General features: G+C 41.5%; 1 protein-coding gene across 3 annotated transcripts; it reads left to right on the forward strand.

Moving 5' to 3' along the window:
- Nucleotides 1-21: 21 nt before the first annotated feature.
- On the forward strand, nucleotides 22-22,039 carry shc2 (SHC (Src homology 2 domain containing) transforming protein 2). Of its 3 annotated transcripts, XM_084356076.1 has the most exons (15): nucleotides 27-107; nucleotides 2,568-2,609; nucleotides 5,331-5,591; nucleotides 9,913-9,983; nucleotides 12,477-12,537; nucleotides 12,834-12,953; nucleotides 13,334-13,387; nucleotides 13,602-13,653; nucleotides 13,937-14,063; nucleotides 15,043-15,223; nucleotides 16,175-16,268; nucleotides 18,253-18,426; nucleotides 18,546-18,874; nucleotides 18,997-19,148; nucleotides 19,270-22,039. In XM_084356076.1, the coding sequence occupies exons 3-14, from the start codon at nucleotides 5,409-5,411 to the stop codon at nucleotides 19,123-19,125; spliced, it is 1,575 nt and encodes a 524-aa protein (XP_084212202.1). In that variant the 5' UTR covers nucleotides 27-107; nucleotides 2,568-2,609; nucleotides 5,331-5,408; the 3' UTR covers nucleotides 19,126-19,148; nucleotides 19,270-22,039. The 3 variants fall into 3 exon arrangements, with proteins under 3 accessions (XP_084212203.1, XP_084212202.1, XP_084212201.1); XM_084356077.1 differs by lacking the exon at nucleotides 2,568-2,609 and having other exon boundaries at nucleotides 22-107; XM_084356075.1 differs by lacking the exons at nucleotides 27-107; nucleotides 2,568-2,609 and having other exon boundaries at nucleotides 4,650-5,591.
- Nucleotides 22,040-22,143: the final 104 nt, after the last annotated feature.

A 22,143-nucleotide genomic window follows, 5' to 3' on the forward strand; every position in this document is an offset into this window, starting at 1 on the left:
ACGTGGACGTCCCGTCTACAAAGATCGTCTATGTTTGAGAAGAGGATGCACTCGGCTGCGAAAGCGCTGCTCTTCAACGAGGAAGTACAGTAGTTGTGTACTTCCCTGTAAGTTCTTTAGAAACATAAATTCTAGCTATTATCTTAAGTGTTAGTTGTGTGACATATAGTTCAAATGGGTTTTAGACGTTTGAATGGAAGATATCTGATGTATTCTCGAAACGTTTCTAGAAAGCGAAAGAAGGCTCAGTGAGAGCTCTTCGCCTCTTTATTGTCTCCGCTCCTCTGCGACTCCTCCTGCCTTCGTCCCCGCCGGGCTGCAGAGGCAAAACAAGAGTGGTGCAAGAGGTAGTGAGGTGCCCAGCGGTGCCGAGACGAACTACTGCAAGTTAATGCTCGGAAATATCGACCATGTTGGAGCAAAGGCAGACTCTCTTTGTTTTCATGACTGAATAAACAAACTGACCGTAAAGGACAACACAATTTCAATATTCAAACTTACTTTGTTTATATTTGACGGACCCTGTCACTACACAGTATCCCGAGGGACCTTATTTTCCTCTGAGAACAGCTTGTTTAATCAGTTATTGAAAAAAAAAAATATTTTGAGTTTGTTTTATTACCTCATTCATATCCATCGATCCATCCATTGTCTGTAACAGCTTACCCTTTTCAGGGTCACAGGGTAGCTGGAGCAGATCCCAGCTGACATTGGGCGTGCAGCGGGGTACACCCTGGATAAGTCGCCAGCTCATCACAGGGCTGATTCATTAATATTGTAAATATCAAAAATCTGAGTTTGAATTTCTTCTCCAAAACTACATAGGGCCCCTTTAAGCAATCAAGAGAGTGGGCATGCAGCGCTAAAGCATACATACTGTAGGCTACCTCTATACACGGTGAAAATGCAAATCTGAAAAGATATAACTGGAAATTTAATAGAATACAGCGTTTACAAATATATGAATGTAGCATTTGTTTTGAAAATTGTCACCTTTCATTTCATTTTTCCAGTTTACACTTGATGTTACTGTATTTTCCCCTTTTAATTTGATTGCAATTATAGAGAATCATATAAAAACATAATATAACAAACTGATATGCACTAAATTATGCTGATTCGCTTGACAACGTTGGCTCTTCTAAGAGATCAAAGGATCATTACTGCAAAAATATAGCTGGTATATGGGCTGTTTATTAGTAATTTATAATATATTAAAATACACCATTAAGTAATTAATGTATTAGTTACCTATAATTGCTCCTTAGAGCAGGTCTTATTGAAATAATATTTTTTATTATTTATGTTTTTTGACTGATTTGAGAGGGAAAACAAGTTACAATTCTGTTATAATTCTGTTAGATAGTCTTTTGTGATATATTTATCTTTAAAGCAACATTATGTCGAAATTGGCATTTTGCATGATCTGGTAAATACAAATCCCAGGTCTGTAATGATTTGTCAGACGTAATATAGGTGCTAACTACAAACAAAACTCATTACATTATAACAATGTTATGTGCTGACAACTTGTGTCTCGAAGTAAACATGTATGTAACGCTGTGATCCTACCCTCTCACTGAAGTTACATAGTGCAGAAACAAGTGATAGGGGGGCGGAGTGGCTGAGACAGAGACACCATTCACCCTATTACAAGACACTGTACCCTCAAAATCATTTGAAGCGGTTATTTTAAGGTAAAAAAGTAACATAATGTTGCTTTAAGATTTCATTTTGGAAACTTTATATTTTCTAATTAAGCCAAACTTTTATCACTGACCATATAAATAGATCTGTCTTATTTCTATTTGATATATTTCTACTAACTTAATAGATTTTATTCTTGATATTTGACATCAAATTAGGCTATACACCAAAAACTGCCTCAGTCACCTGTGATATTCTCTCCCGAGGCTTGACACAAATACATTACTGCTCTCAATCAAGGATTTGTGAGTACACTGAAAACAAACCCTCTCTTTACATTTTGACCAAACAGTATAGTTTGAGCTCTCTGTGTTGCCAGTAACCTATTGCTGTCGTTCTTAATTGTAATCACCGTTGTCGAGGTAATGGCTGCTAATGAGTGGTGGTGTATTCGCAGCATGACTTGTTCCACTTGTATATGCAAACTGCTAAAGTCAGGAGGTAAATCTGTTGACTCCACAAATACAGAACGTCACCGTGTCATTGATTGAACTTGTGATGTATCAGTATTTAAGACCTCTTCAAATGATTGCTCTTGCATCTATTAGTTTTGTTTGAGGTAATGAGGTAATAATAGAGTATATTAGCGGACCAGCTATTTGTTTTGTGACAGACGAGGAAGTTCAGCTTCTTGTGCATCTGTCAACCTGCACTGATTCCATCTGGTTTATCAGTAACTTACACAAACAAGTTAGAGCAAACAAACAAGAAGTGATTGGCTGTTTGGAGGAAGGTGGGATGTCAGTGGCGGTGGTATGATAGCCTTTCTGATGGCCATTTGTTGGTGCGTGTGTAGGTTTTTCAGTGTTCTGATGTGTCTCCGGACATTAAGTTATTCTCTTATTCATCCACAACTACAGCTCCTCTGATCAAAGTCTTTCTCCTCAGAGCCTGACATATAGGTAAGCTTCCTTCCTCTGATGCCTTTTTAAATAACGTGGTTTAGTAATGTTGCTTTCATCGTACTGCACAGTTTGAACATGTTTTAATGAGAGTTGTCTGTTTGTTCACCTTTCCTTACTGTGCTGATTTTCTTGGACGGACCACAGGATTTTACACCACTCTCCAAACTGATTATGGGACAAAACAAGATGTAATGACTTGCTTTATTGAATTGAGACAATTGACAGGAACATAACGAGCCTTTCCTTGAATGCGTAGGTGGTGTTATTTAGTCAGCAGACTACCCCTGTCTTTTTGCGTAACAGATGACCCTGACTGTTGTTTCTCAATCAATGCAGACATCATTCACAGATGCTTGTTTTTGAACCTGTCCTTTTAGCATTTAATGTCACTTTTCTCTGCTTTATTCTCCCAAACTGAAAAACCTCTGTGGCTATGGTGGATCATTCCTGACATAGGAGACATCAGCTTTCTTTTTTTTAACATCTTGCACTCGCTCCCACCTGATCTGGACACCACAAAGGGAAAATAAAAGTCGCACAGTTCAAATCCCTGCTTAACCCACTTTGTGTGTCACACCGAGAATCCGAATCCCGACCGCTGATGCATACCTTACATTCCCTTTGTGTAAGGCGGTTGTAAGTGAAAATAGTGAATTAGAAAAGAGAGTGGAAAGGATTTGAATGAGGAATGGAAAGACATGAGGGAGGGGATGAGGACGGCGTGAGGAACTAAAAAGGATCGTGCTGAGACGGCTGATTGCTCTCCAGGGAGGCGGATGGGAGGGAAGTTAGGAAGAGAATTCAGACAGATGGGACAGAGTGGATGTTTTCAGGCACATAGTCCCTCATGAGTGTGGCTGCATTGTTGCCTTTGTTAAGTTTGTGTCTATTGTCAGGACAAATGGAATTACACACACAACCAAACACACACACACACACACACACACACGCATACATGCATCAAATCACACATAATACACTTTAACTAATTGGATGACACTAGTGCCCTGTCACGTTCTGAATCAATGTTTTGGTGACTGTATTACCTCCGCCAAGGAGGTTATGTTTCCAGCCATGTCCGTTTGTTTGTTTGTTGGTTGGTTGGTTTGTCAACAGGATTACACAAAAAGTACAGAACAGATTTTCACGAAACTTGGATGGAGGATGGATCTCGGCCTAGAATAGACCCCACAAACTCTCGGTGCAGATCCAGATAAAAGGACAGATCCAGGAATTTTACAACAATTTCTTTAATTTCTTAGGGAATAATGCATGGTCCTTGATGAAAAAAAAACATCAGGCGTATTTAGGTGGCTGGTATCTGTGAGTGAGTACATTTTGATGCAGATCCTAGATCTGGAGCAGTTATGGGTGGTTTAAGATTTATAGTGATACAGGGCCATTGAGTTTGATATTAGATCAGGCTTGAATTAATTAAAAGGGACAGCTGGGCCTTGGCGGAGGTATGCGCTCTAGTGAGTGCCATTCTAGTTTCTAACAAATATTGGGCAACCATATCAACCCCACTTCATTTCTGAAACCAGTCTTTCCAGAGTTATGTCATCTAATCTTTTACCTTAATATCACGTTTTTTTTTTTTTTATGTCTTAATGTATACATTGACAGCATTGTTCAGTCTGAAAGATTTAAAATATTACTGCAGCTTACCTAGTCTAAAGATAACGTACACTGACACAGGTTATTCATTTGCTGAACCTCCTTTATATAGAGGAAAAGGCGGTGCTCTTTAGAGTTGTGTGTGTGTGTGTGTGTGTGTGTGTGTGTGTGTGTGTGTGTGTGTGTGTGTGCGCGTGTGTGTGTCTAAGAGCAGGGTGGTTCAGGCAGATGTGTTTTAGCTAATACAGTCTGAGAGCAGCCGGGCAGGGCAGGGCTAATAGACCCAATGACATCATCCACAGAGAGAGAGAGACTGGGAGCATGCGAGCGAGCCTGCCTAAGGCAGTGAGAGGAAGCAGGCCAGCTCAGACACCGAGGAGAGTGGCATGAGAGTGGGACAGTGTGTGTGTGTGTGCGTGACCGGGAGAGGACCAGACAGCGTTCAGTTGACAAGGATATAGGACTCCACCTGGAAGATTTTCCCTCTAGTTTTCTCCCCTTCATCCATTACACCTCTCCCCCCTTCCCCTCCCCCCTTTCCCCTTTCCTCCCCCTCATCCTCTGGTAGTTATCCCCCCCTCTCAGCTCCTGCTTCGGGCGGCTCCTCCGGGCATGCTCCTTAAGCCAAAGTATGGCCGCTTTCGCAACGAGTCTGTGACCTCCTCTGACGACCTGATGCAGAGCCTAGCCATGAGCGGCAAAGTTGTGGCCACACCGGTGGTCCCTTCCTCCACCCCAAGCCTCCCTCTGCCTCCTCTGGATCCCAGTGACAGATCATCCTCAGCAGCTGGTGCTGCAGCCCTGGCCGACTCCCCTTGTTTGGATGGGGAACAGGATGCCACCACTACCTTCTGCATGCTCATCCCTAAGATGCCCCAGTGGAAGTTTTCTAACTCCCTGCTCAGCCGGAGCCCCTCCAACTCCAGCTCCAGCTCTAGCTCTAGCAAGGACTCGGGCAAGGCAGCAGCGGCTCCCTCCCAGGCCTCTGTCTCTCTTTCTTCGTCTTCACAGAGGGCCAGCAGTGCTAGTGGCCCAGTGGCCAGTCTTGCGGCGGTGCTTAACTCCTGTGACCCTGTTTGCGTCACCCCCTGTTCCCTGCAGGCCATCCGAGGGCAGAGAGCAGTTGCAGCGGCACACTCTGCCAATCCAGGGGGCCACATCTTTGGGGCCACGGAGGCCATGGCGAGCCCTGGAGGTTCCAGCAGCTCCAGGTCCGGAATGAACCGCAGGACGAGGGTCGAGGGCATGTGGCTGGGGGGAGAGGACTTCACCCAGAAGGGTAGCTTCATCCACAAACCCTCTCAAGGCTGGCTGCACCCTGACAAGAAGATTGCAGGACCAGGGGCATCTTATATAGTCAGGGTGAGTCAGTGGCAACTTTTTTTTGTTGCATACATTGTTATGGCACATCCTCTTAAATCAGGGTTTGTTTTGAAATAACTTTTCTTTCTCTGGCACCCAGATATTAATTAACTCCTCACAGGACTCGGTGAACCACATGATACTAATGATCCCATTTAAAGGTTGCTCTCTCTGGGTGGGAAACAAAAGGACACCACAGTGCCAGGCAGTTTGTTATGCAGCTCATGTGGCGCGGGCGCGGGGAATACATAATTTGATCCAGATAGATGGCTTGGTGTGGCTGCCGGGAGACTGCGTCAGGATAGCACACACACAGGCGTCAGGGTGGAGAAAGATAGAGCATGGAATTATGTACGCAGGCTGGAGTCGGGATCGTTGATTTGCTGCACTGTTTACCATATGCAACATGTACTATACTTAAAAACAATACCCATCTATATTTATAGTATATGTTTGCATGTGAGCTCCCATTGTGAGCTTGTGGGAGTGGTCTTCTTTGTGAGGTTTCAGGATTGTTTACATCCACTCGAGCAAAGATTTCACCCAGTCAGTGTGATTTACAATCCTTCAGCAGAGTCAGTCCCAAGCTTTATCGTAGTTAGTGTCATCACAGTGTGTTTTAATGACAAAAGAGAACATATACTCTCTGTGTTATTGTTAGTCAAAATAAAAATTAGGGTACAAAAAGAAGTGGATGGCACAGAGAGAGACAGCAATGGTCGTAAATAAGAAAGGAAATCGTGTCCCCTGATGAAACATCTTTGACTCAGACCGTGCTTATGATTTGTTTTTTACAAAGGGTTACCATCCCGAGCAGACTGCTTGACGTCAATGTCAATGATCTCCCCTCCACGCCTGTTCACCTCCGCCCCTCTTGCACTGCTCCCCTTCCTCCTCCTCCTCTGCCTTCTCCTCCACAAACTAATGATATGGCTCTTGATTAGCCCCGTCTGGGGCCCGAGCACACGTTCTAATGGTATTATACAGGCACCATTCATTCCTATATTCAATTACAGTTAATCACAGTCATTTGCATCATGTGATGCTGGAGAGGACGGTATGGGAGGGGTCCGGTGATAATGAGCTCTCATCACCATGCAGGGCTTTCCCAGATACATAACATAATAAGTGCTGCTCTGATATTTGATTTATATCTCAGTTAATTGAGCTTTTAACAGCTTATCTGGAGGTGCATTGCAATCATTTTAGATGTAAGCTAATGTTTGAGATGCATTCCACGACAGCTAAAGCAGCACTACACATGCAATTCAGTGGTAAATCTATGCAGGGGAGGAGTGCATGTATTAGTGTCAAAGTGACAGTAGATTTCTGCTGCGCTGTGCCATTTTTAATCAGCATAGCTACCATAGTGCACAGCTCTCCCTCCCTCTATTTCTGTTCCAGTGCCTCCCCCGTCTCTCAGTCACACGTAGTCACTCCTCTGCTGGGAAAGACACGAATATGATTCTTCGTATTGGTTCCCTCCTTTACACTTTCTCTTTGTCAGGCTGTGTGTCTGGCCTACATCTGCCATCTTTGACAGCCAGGACATTGCAGCAGCCATCAAACAAAGCCCCGCAGCTGCCAAAGCAGCCACACACTGCTATCATTTTACAGTGTCTCTTAAAAATCTGAATGTCTGTAATATAGTTTTATATTGCTGTTGGTGCAGTTTCCAGAAAGGTCTTTTCGTGGTGCAGTGAGTCCATTCTGCGGTCTGAAATCTGCTGTGGGCAGTGCACTAAAGTATGAAATTAGAAGGAACCTTACTGTCCACAACATGAAAAATGCACCTCTGTGTTACCTCTCACAAACAAACAAGACTGTATGTTGCTGATGCTGTTTGGCAACATCCAGTTGTCAGTATCTGCCCATCCGTCCTTACACAACAGGCATGCTCCCTGACCTTGCCCGGCAAAATGAGGAAATATTAGCTCACAAACTTGGTTTAGGACATTTTCTGCGTTGATAAACAATAAAACAAGCTGTCATGTATCTCAAAGAAGGCAGCCAAGATGCAACAAAGTTTGAACGCCAGAGTTATTCAATTTCTGAGGAATGCTTCTTGGAACGCCAATGTCCCTGTTTTCCTAGGAAGAGTGTGTTGGAGACTTGGCCAAAAGGATAGGAGTGCAGATAGGGTGATAGAAGAGGGGATGCGTTGTATCAGCAGATGAGTGTGTCACAATGGGGGCATTGGCAGAGAGCGGGGAAGAAAAAAGAGAGAGACAATTTTCCTGATGGAAGACTTCCCCCCATCTCCAAATCTGGTTAGAAGGCTCATTAAGCTCCAAGACTCAAAGGTTGCTCTCGCTCTCTATCTCTCTCTCTTTCTTCCTCTCTCTCTTCCGTGTTGTCCGTCTGCTGTTTGTGGCGGTTACTAATAATCCTGGAAACTGCACTAAATATGACTGAGCCAAAACGCTGTCGGAGAGAATGTAAATTATGTAGCACCAAATTAGTTTCCCATAGAGTCCATAAATCACAAACACGTGTATTTGCTGAAGCCTTTTACCTCACTAAATTTTGTATGAGATATAAAGGGAACCTCGCGTCCTTTCATTCAGTGTGTTTTATAGGTCTTTGTGCATGTAAAAGGTCTTGAAAGTTAAAAAGTCTGCACCAAATAAAAAGAAGAGCCTCTCTCCCACAGAAAAACACTGCTCCTGAAACGCCTCGTCGGTAGTCACGCCTTTAATTCTGTGACTTTGTGACATCACACTACGTCACCATGTCACAAATTTGATAATGTATGGCCTTATTTGTGGTAGAAGTGAAGCTAACTGGAAGCTGAAAACACGACAGAGCCGACCGGAGACACGGTGAGCGGTGCTGGCTCAGGCGTGTGAGCTGACCAATCAGAGCAGACTGGGCATTCAGGAGGTGGGGCCTTAAAGAGACAGGAACTAAAACAGAGCGATCCAGACAGAGGGCAAATACAGTGCTGCTGCACGGGACAATATAAGAAAACTGATGTGTTTTTTGAGCATGTAAACAGAATGTAAGCATATAAACCTATTCTAGTAGTAGCTCATGGTAAAATTATGAACCTGGAAGCTCTTGAGAAGTCTTTTCAAACAGGTGAAAAACAGCAATAGCAGTCACTAATAATTTCAAAATCAGTGGTCACATTTAAATCAATGCTGTAAAAGTGCTACAGTCAGAAGGGTAGTTTTCACATATACTTATTATATAAACGTTACAAAAATGTTTTCATGATTTTTCATGATTCTAAAATCTTTGAAAATTCACTCACACGTTGGATGAACGTTTCATTTACAGCCCTGTATCTTACTGTATAGATATTACAGAAATATAAAGATGTAAACCTCACAGTCATAATGCAGATATGTCCACGACATCCTCACATACTTTTAATACTGATTGTATCCACAAACACGCTCACACCCTTAGCATCCCCCTGAGGCCCAAGAAGCTGCCTTTTGTCCATGATTTGAAGCTCTTAGTGCCGCTAATCTAGTCAAGGTGCCATTAGCACCTCAACCTGACAGCCATTAAGAAGCTTCTCAGCTGGCTGCTACTGGCTGGAGTACACTTTAATGGCCTACATGTGGATTTGAGTTAGATCTGGATGTATTGACAGAAATAGTCATGCGCGCCAATAGACGATTACATAAATACTCTTCTTGTTGTCTTTAGATTTTTGCCACTGACATACTAGTTTAAAGTTTTACCCCACATGCAAAGGTGATACTTTTTATTTATTTATTTTACAAACTTTGTTTTTTGGTGTTTTACGCACAAACTGCAAGCACTTGTGAGTGACAGTATCATGTGGTAGTAGTATAGTATAAAAAAACAAAACATCAAAATACATAACTACTACAGGAACAGTCAGCTTGGTCCTATTTCATATCTCACAGTAAGCACAATAACCTCAACCCTCAGGACAGAATAAAGAAGAGGAAAAAATGCATGGATTAGTAAAAAACAATAATAAGATTCAATGGGATCTTATTTGGGGATAACTCGGCAGATGATTTTCTCTGCATACAGTAGATGAAGAAAAGCCCCCATATCAATTTCTTGGGAGCCCTTCATGTATTAAAACAAACACACTGTGCTTACTGTGCAAATTAGTGTACTCGGGAAGCGGGTCATTTTTTTTGCAGCATTTACTTGTGTTGTGATCCTACATTTTTAAGATAATTAATAAGATTTTTATATCTGTACAACCGAAAAATTGTCACTACTGATCTAACAGTATGTCACGTACCAAGTTCATAGTCATATTGAAAGTAGCTTCTAATATCAGCCAAAATATGTCATCATATTATAAAACTTGTTTGTCTTTTTGCAGTACATGGGCTGCATTGAAGTACTGAAGTCGATGCGTTCCCTGGACTTCACCACACGGACTCAGGTGACGAGGTAAGCTGGTGACTATCTCTATTGGTAGTGATGAGTCAGGAGAATTTGATCCATGTATAGGATTTACTGAAGTACCAACCACTGTGATATCAAATTATCAACAGTGGTGTGCCAGTCCTGGACTGTGAGATTGTCATTTTCTTATTATCATGTCAATCAGAGTTGGTGAATGACAAAAAGTCCCACCTGTAGCACGTTTCATCGACATCAACACAATTTTGAAATTCTACTTGTTCATTACATCAAACCCAGCTCAGTCAGCTGCAGTGGAAATGCAATGCCAATGCAAGTATAACAAATGTGAATCAGAGTGGTGTTTGTCCCAGTTAAGAGACAAACAAATCTACACATGTGCTCAGTGGCACAGGGGCTGCAAGTTCATGTATAAAACCTCAGGGGGCTAAATATGTTTCTGCCGGCATGTTTTCATGCCCCACATGTGATGTTATTGTCATAAAAGCAGGGTTCTCTGCGATCCTCGGCCTCATGGGAGAACTGTGCTCCCCCTGCTCCCTCCTCTCGGTCTCTCACCCTCCTCTCTCTCCTCCAAAATCGATCGGCAGTAATCGGAGCCCACCGTGCATCCAAGGCTTAAGTGCAGGGGGAGGAGGAGGCAGAAGGGATGGAGTGATAGAGGGGGAGATCTATTATTGATGATGTTTGCTAATGACCGTGGAAAGCTGCAGTGGTCCCCATGAACGCGCCCTGCTTGATAATGTCTGCGGTTGTTACTTCTTGAGGAGGAGGAGGAGGAGGAGGAGGAGGAGGAGAGTTCAAAACAAAAACATTAGCAAAGGGAGAAACCATACGAAGAGTAAGCTGTAGTATGACATCATTATGGTCTAGTGCATTGATGATAGATGTGTTTTGTTTTTGCGTCCCTGCGGTTTTGACTTTATATTTGGTTTTCACTGTTTGCCCATAGTTTATGTTCACTGCAGCATATGTAGCATACGCTTTAAAACAAACATCCAAATGTTCCAGTGACACTAACGACACAAGGCCTGGGTCTCCGATTCCTTGGGGAACGTGGTACCAGCCATCTGTCCCACAAGACTAAAAAATCAATGATTCACTGTCTTAATTAAATCCAGTAAACAAACAGTATTTTAAAGGGGCACTTTGTAGTTTTGGAGAAGAAATTCAAACTCAGAATTTTAATATTTACAATATCAATGAGGTAAAACATTTTCCCTTAACGGAATAAAGAAGTTGTTCTCAGAGGAAAATAAGGTCCAGAACAGTCTTCGAAGCTAGAAAGGTGGCAGGGTCCGCCACATATAAACAAAGTCAAACGTAGAAACTGTGTTGTCATTTAAGGTCAGTTTGTCAGTTTTTTTTTTTTTTTTTTTTTTTTTTACAGCTCGCTGATGTTTAGTTCCAGAAAAACATTCAATGTGTGTCAGAATTTCAAAAATGCACTTCAGCTGCTGGAGCTGAGGAAAGTGCATTCACCCAACAGCACTCTCTGTGTCACCGTGTTACACAGCAACACTACGGATAATGAGGCCTGGCATTTTATAGCAGGGAAGATACCGAGGCTGCAGACAAAAACAACAACAACAACAACAACAGCCCATCTCTCTCCTCCTTCTCCTCCCTCGTCCTCCCCTCTCTGCCCTCTCATCAGCATGAGTCATTCCAACATCGTGGTGTTTTTTTCAAAAATCCCTGAGAAGACCTTTACTCGAGACGGGGTGCGGGACGCTGCTTTTTAAATATTTACGAGCCACTTGATAGGGGCAGCTGGGTTCTTGACTGCTGTCCCCGCTGTCCCCTGGCAGCGAGAGCGCGAGCCTCAAATCCACATTATGCCTCACTCCTGCCATCGCACACGCGTGCACACACACAGGGGAGAGAAGCTTTAAACGCCCATTAGGCAGCCGTTCCCAGGAGTTATGGCAGCTTCACTGCAAAGTGGTAACAAATCTGCACAGAGAATCACACTGTGGAAAATAAAGGTGACTAATGATGCCGTAAAGAAGCAGAAGAAGACGTGGAGCTTCACAGACGCTAGACACTTAATCTTGGCTCAAATTACGATTCAACGGGGACCTTAACATGAGTTTTATAAACACTGTTGATGATGGTAGATGCTTTCTTTGTAAGCTCCGTGAACAACGGTGGTAAGAACGCATTTACAAACCAACAAACCTTCTGGAAACCTTTTCTTGATCTTTGAACTGTGATGGGTCTGTGACCTTTAACCTCAGCCTGAGGGAGGGAACACAGAGCTTCTGTTCATGTTTAACCTCAGGTTTTTCCATCACTGGGATGCAGCAGTTTTTTTAAACACCGGCTCAACATGTAAAACCCCCTAATCTCCCTTTAACTCCTCGGATTGATGCCACTGGGTCGTTAATATTCAGCTGCACAGTTAACAGGAATCAGTGTGATTGTTCGACTATAAATGTGTCCTCGTAGCCATTTGATGGGTGGCCAGTGTGTCCCACTATAGTCTGACCTTTGACCTCTGTTCATTCCCCTAATTAGGGAAGCCATCAACAGGCTGTGTGAAGCTGTGCCAGGCGGAAAGGGAGCCTGGAGGAAGAAGGTAAATAGTAAAATTTAATCCTACTGTGCATGTTTCATTAAACTTCATTATGTTGCATTATTGTTATTAAATAGAATTTTTTTTTCCTGCTGGGGAACAACATGAAGTTGTTGCACAGTGATTTAAAAAAAAACTCAAGACTGTCTATGAAACTGACTTTGGTACACATGACAGTATAGGATATGATAAGTGATATGATAAATGATAAGTTTTTAAGGAATTACATTTTTCTTTTAATGAATGTAAAAATATGCGATTGTATTTCCACTGTATTCTTTTTTCTCTCCTTCATGAAGGCCCTGAACAAAGCTCTCCAGTCTGTCATGGGGAAGAGTAACCTGCGATTTGCAGGCATGAGTATCGCAGTCAATATTTCCATAGAAGGCCTCAGTCTGCTTATCCCCACCACACGACAGGTATGACGCTAAACCGCCAAGTTCACCTGTCCAAGGATCAGACTGATAATTTGGTTACATTGTCTTAAATTAAATGTTACTGTCTATCACTGATGCAAAGAAGGTTCCTCCCTGACCTCAGACACATTAGACACATGATATACATGAGTCTTAAATGAGCCAAATTGCATAATAAGTGATTTTGATACTTTAAAATGAGCCCTTTAAGTATAATTTTATGCTAATACTTTTGTACTTGAACTTGATTTTGAATGACTTGTAACAGTATTTTTACAGTGTAGTATTGCTACTTTTAAAGATCTGAATGCTTCTTCCATCTCTGTATAAAAGTAGAATAAAGACAAACCTCCGCCTCTGTTTTCTCCACTTGTCTCTTCCAGGTGATAGCGCACCATCCCATGCAGTCTATCTCATTCGCCTCTGGGGGAGACACAGTGAGTGCAGCATTAAACTGCAGCCTCTCCTTTATGTTGTTGTTGTTGTTGTTGTCGTTGTTAGAATGGACATTTTGGCAGACTGCTCATATCTGACTAGACTCCATCTTACTGGTTTCCTAACTCATGACCAAAGGATCAATGGGAGCTTTAATTCAGTTACATAGGTCTAATCTATCTGCTCTAATTGAATGTTTCCTCCTGTCTGTTGCAGGACACGCCTGATTATGTTGCGTATGTGGCCAAAGACCCAGTGAATCAGAGAGGTATGCCCCGAGAAGTTCCTGCTTTTTTAACATGCTACATTATAGCATATCCTTCGTTTAGAAACACAATCAAGTTATTCCTGATATGAAAGTAGAAATTACTATGACATATTTCTTGGTTTAGAAGATATTTACTAATATTTTTAAGCAAGATACAATCAAAAAAATATAGTGTTTTGGAAAATTTCCAATAAAATAGTGGAATTAATACAAAGTCAGGATCTTAAACCCAAAAGTATGTGGCAGCTGGAAAAATCATCTTCTTTTTTTTTGTCTCCTCCAGCGTGTCACATCCTGGAGTGCTCGGATGGTTTAGCCCAGAGTGTCATCAGCACCATCGGCCAGGCCTTCGAGCTGCAGTTCAAACAGTATCTGCACAGTCCTCCCAAAACCATGGCGTCTGTGGAGAGGTAACATGCCAAGAGTTTTTGTCACTGTCGTCCAAATACGTGGCATCCTGCCTCGTTATTGATTTGCAGCATATTTCTAAAACTAGAAAAACAAGTATAGAGTATCTTCCTACAGCATAATACCAAAAAAAACTTTTACACTACTTCTATGATTTATAGAAGATAAAAACCAATACACCTTGTACAGTACATAAAAGCTTTAAAGGAACAGTTGGCCCAAAAATGAAATTTCAGTCAGGCCGATGTTTTGTGGACAACAAAACTTCACCCGACTTTCAACAAAGTGGGAGTGAGTAGAAAATAACTGAATTTTCATTTTTCTGTGAACTTATCCTTTGAACTTGTTGACACCTGCAGCAAATTTCAGGGAAGAGTCAAATGCTATTTTGGGATGATTGACACCAAGAGGAAGAGAACACTGACCGGGCATCCTGTATAAAAGATCTAAGTTACATTCTCCACCTCAAAAACCTGATCTACTGGACAACTCTCAGATTCCTTTGTTATTTATTACAAAGAGACATGATAGTTTGTTCTTGTATTACCTCAGAATCCATCCTATATTATTGATCCTCACAGATCTTCTCAGCCCTTCGACCAAACCTCAGGTGTTGCACTGATGCCACTGCAGACACAGGAGGAACTTCAGACTGTTTTCTATTCTGGTTGCAAATGACATCTTCCTGCTGCCAGCAGCTCTGGGAATCTATATAAACCTCCAGCAGATTCATATAGATCGCTTTCGGAAGTGGAGATGTCATTTGATCGGACTGAATCCATTTGAGAACCCAAATCATTAGGGTCACTATTAATATCACTACAAAAAGTAATAATGAAAACACAATTATACGCATAGTTAACGTTTAGATTACAGAAGTTGTGGTATTGATTGTGTATGTATTTAGACATTCAGTTGAAATTGTGGTCCGGCATAAAATGTATCCTTTCACTTACGGTGTACACCTATGTTGTTCTCCAGGTCTGTCAGGACAGAAGAGCCGATGTGGGGGGAGGAGGAGGACTTCTCGGATCATGATTACTACAACAGCATCCCAGGGAAGGAGCCACCTATTGGGGGAGTGGTGGACTCCAGGCTCAGGTCAAGTGGAGCCCTCCTAGGTCACATCCACACCCAACCACAGAGCAAGACGGCAGCACAGGTGAGTCTACGGGCATGATTTTGGTTGGAAAGGTCAGGTCGTGGATGAGCGGCTAACTGAACTAACTAGCTACTGGCAGCTACAGTTAGCAGTTACTCTGGTGATATGTTGCCCCCTATTTGTTTTGTGTATGGATTTTTACAAGTGGTCTATTTGTACATATTGCACCTTTAACACAATGAAATTTTTGATAAACAATTATCAGTGATGTGGATATAATGACTGGGTAAAGATAAGTACAAGAATAAGTAGAACAGTCTGGTAAGTGTTGTCTTTTCCTGGTTTTGCCTTACAAAACCAGGACAACACTTACGCTATATTACCATTTTACAATATCCCAAATGATATTGTCTCATATCACAATATCGATATAATATCAATATATTGCCCAGCCCAAGTCGGCCCCAATGTTGAAATAAGACCCACACCCTTGTGTGGTAGTCTTAGCCTGCCAGCGCTGCCAAATATGTGAGCGTGAGATGCTACTTTACCATCTAATACTATCACAGATGTAATCAAATCCACATCTGGTCATTATCAAGTAATGCATGACTAACCTTTACCTGAAAATGACAGCCATACCTCCCTCATAAACCGGTGACTGATGTGTTTTTCTGCTCCATCCCCGTATTGCTTACATGGAATTACACACCAGGAGCATGAAAATATACTCCATAACTGTCCTCCTGATGTGCCTGCACCTTAATTGCCAGAGATAGATGTGATTAGATAAAGAGCCCTGACCTCCTCTGGTGCTGACTGGGTGAGAGAAATCATCGCTCTCTCCCTGCAGCTTGTTCTACATATGGTGACACTCTGTAGCTAGTGTTTCAAATAGAGTGCTTCAAAACTGCATTATGTAGGGACAAGACATGAGAGAGTCGTCCATTCAGGTATGAAGATACAAATGTATTTAGGATGTGTTCTTCTGGTCTGTCTGTGGGTTTGCAGATGGGGTCTCCTGCTAGGAGGGATCAGGCATTTTATCCCCCCGGTCAGCTGTGCTATGAACTTCACTGGGACACTGAGACGACGGGCGGCTCAGGTGAGACACCCTGTGGCGGTACACAGGTATAACATCTGGAACACTTTCTCACCAGAGTATCAGAGAGAAGATTTATCACCTTAGTTGATACAGAGCTTAAGTGTTTAGCAAAACAAGAGGCTTTAACGGAGAATAAACTGAATGTTTTCTCGATGGACTTGAAGGGTGAGTCTACTTCACTCTCTGTAAAATGGGGTTCAAGTCCAGTCGTCACCTCATTTTTTGCCCTGAATGATACTTACTTGCCTTCTGGCACATTGTTCTGGACCCTTCTCAAGATCACCCTGATAGAATTAAGATTCTTGGGATCTTTTGAATCAGGATGGCTTTCCAGATAAAAGACTTGGCTGAAGACACACTAGGAGGGAGGTTTGGAGCGTCCTCAAGATTCTCTGCATTCCATTCGTATTATTAGGATAGTTAATCTTCCGAGACTATTTTTATTAAATTTGCGGAGGAATGCAGTGCAGACCACCCCATTCTTTGTAGGATACAAAGTGGATTTATTTCCACAGATTTCTGTAATGGTCCTCATCTCAGGAGAAATCCTTTATTTGATTTCAATAACACTAAAAAATATATTGAAGTTATTTAGCCTTTCAAACTTTTAAAAATTACATCAATATTCAACACTTGCACTTGCACTGCATTGGCATATAAATACATTCATAATGAAGTTAGAATATAGATAACCAAGCTTAATTTATTATCCACTAAATGTACCAAACTTTTCAATCAGCTTCTATAAATCATCTTTCATTCAGGTTAGTGTGGCATCCAGTGGTAGAAGAGGTAGTCATATCTTTTACTTAACTGAAAATAGTAATATCACAGTGTAAAAATTAAAGTGAAAGTACTGCGTTCCAAATCTTACTAAATTGAAAGGACAAACGTATCAGCCATATGATTCAAGTAATGCAAAAGGAAAGGAAATTATTATAGTACAGAGTGTTGCTGAGTGGCCAATTTCAGAAAAAGTATGTATAATATTACTGGATTGTAATAAAAAAATACAAAAAACTATTTACTATTATTAAGTACAATATTGGTTTCCAAAATGTAGTGTGGTAAAAGTTGAGAAGGGCAGTAGTAGTGAAGTTGTCACAGTTTCGATAAGCAGAGAATGAAAATGATAATACAATATTCAAACAACTGATATAATTATACATGGCTTCAGGTTCAGACACATTTTTGAGTGGTAGAAGTCTGCAATAAACACTCAGCATTTAACATTTTATATTTAATAACATTGTGAGAAGCTTCCTTTTAGGGGTGTGTAGAACAGCCGATATTTGTATCTGCATTTGTATTTGTTGAGGGGGGAAAAGTATTTGTATTTGTATTTGTATTTGAGTAAAATTCAAAATAGGCGTAAAAATATATATTTTTTTGAGTTACACTTCTAATTTTCTAAGAAAATTAGAAGTGTAACTTTTCTTAGAAAATTAGAAGTGTAACTCAAAAAAATATATATTTTTACGCCTATGTTGAATATACAAATACAGATACAAATATCGGCTGTTCTGCACACCCCTACTTCCTTTATTCTTTTCAGTCTTGTGTTAAATCATGTGGCATATGCTGTAACTATTGAGCTGTCTTCTCATTAGTGGCTATATGCAATAGGTCTTTAATTATGACATCAGCATTACACATCCACTTTATACTTAATGTATTTGGCCTCATAATCGTAGCTAATTTATGGCAATAAACCACACTATAATTGTGTGTCTGACATATGTCAATATTCAATATTTAAAGTTATGACCACTAGAGGGTGACAGAAAATAAGAAACCAACAAACACACACACACACACACACACACACACACACACACACACACACACACAAAGAACATATTAGCATGTTAACATAAAGAGTAAACTTGCACATGAAGGAAAATATACATGTAAATGTGTAAATACATGTAAAATATAGGTAAATTTGTTTGTATGTGTATTGAGAACTCTTGGTTTTCCTCAGGTCTGACATCAGATGGTTACCTGTGTGCAGACGGTCAGCCACCAGGCAGCAAAGATTATGAGGAGCATCAGTACGTCAACACCCAGAATTTGGAGAACCTGAATTCCTGGGGCCCTGAAGGATACAGAGGGGCCAGGGCACCCGACAGTCCCAAAAAAGACCTCTTTGACATGAGTAAGCCTTGAGAGTTAGAGGGACACATTCTGACAGATATAATAAGGATAAACTCACTTTTTGTAGGTGAAAATATTGTCAAGTGACCACATTTGTATTTGTGAAACCCGTCTCTGTAGGGCCCTTTGAGGACGCCCTGAAGCTCCACGAGGCCTGTGGCGGAGCTGTCGGGTCCGGTGTGTCCGCTGCAGCCGGAGGCGTCCACGTCCTGGAGGACCAGTGGCCTAGCCCTCCACGCCGTCGAGCCCCTGTGGCTCCGAATGAAGAGCAGCTCCGCAGGGAGCCGTGGTACCACAGCCGCATGAGTAGACGGGACGCAGAGAGACTCCTGGTCCGGGATGGAGATTTCCTGGTGAGGGAGAGCACCACCAACCCGGGACAGTATGTGCTGACCGGCATGCACTGTGGCCTGCCCAAACACCTACTGCTGGTGGACCCAGAGGGAGTGGTGAGTCTGACTCCTCAAGTTAATGGAGGAAAATAATTAAAATAGTCATATTTATTATAGCTTCACTGCTTCTCATTCCTTTTCTCTAATTCTGGAAACACTCTTTGCTGTCCTCCATCCAGGTCCGAACCAAAGACATGTTATTTGAGAGCATAAGCCACCTTATCGCATACCACCTGAAGAACGAGCTGCCTATTGTGGCAGCAGAGAGCGAGCTGCACCTCAAACAGGTGGTCAGGAGGAAACAGTGAGCCACCTGGCCCTGCATGGGACGGTAAGCACGCAGTATACAACGTGTGTAAGGGATACTTACTATAAAAAATGCATGTCAAGAAAATATACTGTATGAATTTTTAGTGGATGCAATAAATAGACAGATCTTCTATTTTTCACAGGTGATTTCTGCGTTCCCATGCAAAAACCACAAACACACAAATATGGAAACATTTATCCCAGATGGATATTTATCAGGAACAAAGGACACCTCTGATACTCTCTTTCCATGAACCATTCTGCTCAGGAGGAGAGTGAGGCATCTGACATCTTCTTGTACTTTCTCTGCCTTTTGCCGACCAGGATCAACAGAACTATCCCTCATCCGTCATAAACTCCTCAGTATGCAGCTGTCAAGCTAACAAAGCAACCAGAATCCACAGTTTGACTCAGAGCCAGAAAACTGTCAACTCATGTCAAAAAATGAAAGCCACGACTGTTTCAAGAGGACCCGCCTTCAGGAGCTCACATACGGATTTCCTGCACGAGTCATGTCCTACTATGCCTGTAATAGTGAAGTGCTTCCAGTACAGCATGGCTCACCCGACCAGTCGGTCACAGGTTGTTCACCGAACAAATAACGGACGCCGCCGGAACAAAACTGTCACTTATTATCTGGTACAGATACTGTTTAGAAAACAAAAGATGTCAGGTTACTCAGTGGTTCATTTCTGTAAAAAATGCAAGAAATGAAAATACTGTGACTCTTAAGAGACAGTTGAAGAAATGTCTGTTTCATTGGAATGTAAAGACTGTTTGTTGTTGCGTGTGCACAGGTCTGCAGCACCTGACTCTTCGATGGCACAATGGAAACACGCTGAACATGATTCAGTGCTGGATTTATATAACAGCCACACATTCTTCTGCCTTTTCTTCTTCTTTTTTTCTTGTCTCTCGATGATTATCGAGGCACTAAATCTCACTTTTGAAAAAACATGCATTCCTCCTATCTTCAGATGATGGAAGGCGAGAATGACAGTGCTTGCAACAAATGTTTGAATGCCGTTGTCTAGAGATCAAAAGTTATTTGTTTTATTATTTTGAGATAACAAAGCTCATTTCCTCGCGATAACAGGTTAATTGATCTCATTATCTTGAGAAAACAGGCCGAAAACGAGGTAATTTATCCTGAAAAAACTATTTTTAAGATTAATACGAGCGGACTGACATACACACACTGCTCTGTGAGGACAGTTTGGGCGTTCCAAGGCAAACCATATGAATTTTCTATGAACTGTTGCTATTTGTTGTAAGAATGATTTCCTTAATGTTTGAAATTAAGGTACGTGCATAATTATTGTCAGGGAGAGGCTGACATACAGCGTTCAACTTAAAGCTGATGTGTTAATGTGCAGAAGGCTGCAACCTTCTTGTTGGCATTGATAGGGAAAATGGAAAAGAAACTACGTACACTACTCAGTGTCGAAGTGTTAAAGAGTGTATATGAATAAGTAAGATTGTAAGTTCAGTCTACAGTTCAGTCACTAATGGGTACTTCATGACTTTTTCAGGTTAAATCAATTGCTACAGTTGTCACGACGTCATCTGGTCATGCAGGCATAGCACGTCTGAGCTCTGATAAACATTATAAGTATAAAGACCATAGGAGTCATTCACACTGGGGACGCTGGGGACAGGTCTCCACCACTTTTTAAAATGACTACTGATTGATTTCTTTTTTTTAAATAGCAGAATTAGTTAAATATGTGCTAAAAAAAAAAGCTTGCACCAAGAAATGTTGGCTTATCAGTGAGATTTAATGAATTTTGATGCACAATTATGTGATTATTTCCCTTACGTCCCCATCACTTTTATAAACAAAATGATTACCTTGTTATCTCAAAATTAACAAAGCTTGTTTTCTTGAGATGACAAAATAAGTAACTAGTTTTCTTGAGATAACGATGTTAAAAGAAATTGCAAGCATGGCCGTTCCCGGCTTCCTCATAATATAGACATCCATGTGGACATACGGTACATTGTCTTAAAAATGCAACGTTTTATCACATCTACCATAAATATCTGTCATCTGGGTTGTGTTCGTAAGGGCTGTTCATAATTTGTTAAAGACGTGCTGTTTGTCTTGTATAAGCCTGTGAACATTACTGGTCAGACTGTACTCAGATCAATACTACTTCCTGTCTGGGGTTAAAAACAACTACTCTGCATACAAACTCAGTATACCCACCACGCCTGTATTTTCTCCACTTCAGTGCCTTAATAACTACAGAAACAGGCATTTGTGTCAGAGTGTATATAATGTGCATTTATGCTCCTCACGCAAAACACTAGTTTTCTTGCAATGCCAATGAGTGACTGACCAAACTTCAGGTTGATTAAGCTCTTATACTTGAGAACAGTCATGTAAGCTGCTCTTGTTATACTTGTAATACTGTCTTATTGTGTCATGGCTGTTGTCGTCTTCATGTGCGTCCCTTACAACAATCTCCTCAGTGAATCTTCTGTTCATACAGGCAAGCCGTTAATAGCACGAGTCTACAGTGATTGATGTAAAAGACAGGGGATTTGGACTGGAAATTAAAATCCTTTATTTGTCCCGGCTCAGGGGAATGTAAAACTTTATTAATTTCTCGAGTATTTCTGCTCGTCGGCTGCATTTTTGCTAATTTAATGCTTTAAAAGTCTTACTAGAGGTACGTCATATGCTTTTTTTTTTCAGCAACATATCTTTAACCCCGCTGTTCTTAGCTGCAGCCTCATGAATGCACAGAGAGATGAGGTGAGCTGCAAGACGTTTGGTGAGGTCCGAATGATTCATTATTTCCACATCTCCTTTTTGCTTTCTCAGGAATTCCTTGGATCTTTTCCTCTTTGATTAACTTTAATGGCTTTTTGTCAATAAAACTAATTGAAAAAGAGGGTACAATCCAATTTGTATTTTGTCATTTTTGAGTCGTCGCATCCGCTAGCAAATGCCCAGCTGTCCAATTTTCCATGCACATGTGCTGCAGCCAAATTGAGCGATCAGAGTCCCA

The sequence above is a fragment of the Pagrus pagrus genome (genome assembly GCF_965226575.1).
Source record: "Pagrus pagrus genome assembly, chromosome: 6".
NCBI classification, from domain to species: Eukaryota; Metazoa; Chordata; class Actinopteri; order Spariformes; family Sparidae; genus Pagrus; species Pagrus pagrus.

Coding starts and splice junctions, on each gene's coding strand:
- shc2 (XM_084356075.1), top strand. CDS start 4,842: ATGCTCCTTAAGCCAAAGTATGGCCGCTTTCGCAACGAGTCTGTGACC. Junction 15,224..16,174: donor AGAGCAAGACGGCAGCACAG/GTGAGTCTACGG, acceptor GTGGGTTTGCAG/ATGGGGTCTCCTGCTAGGAG. Junction 18,427..18,545: donor AAAAGACCTCTTTGACATGA/GTAAGCCTTGAG, acceptor CCGTCTCTGTAG/GGCCCTTTGAGGACGCCCTG.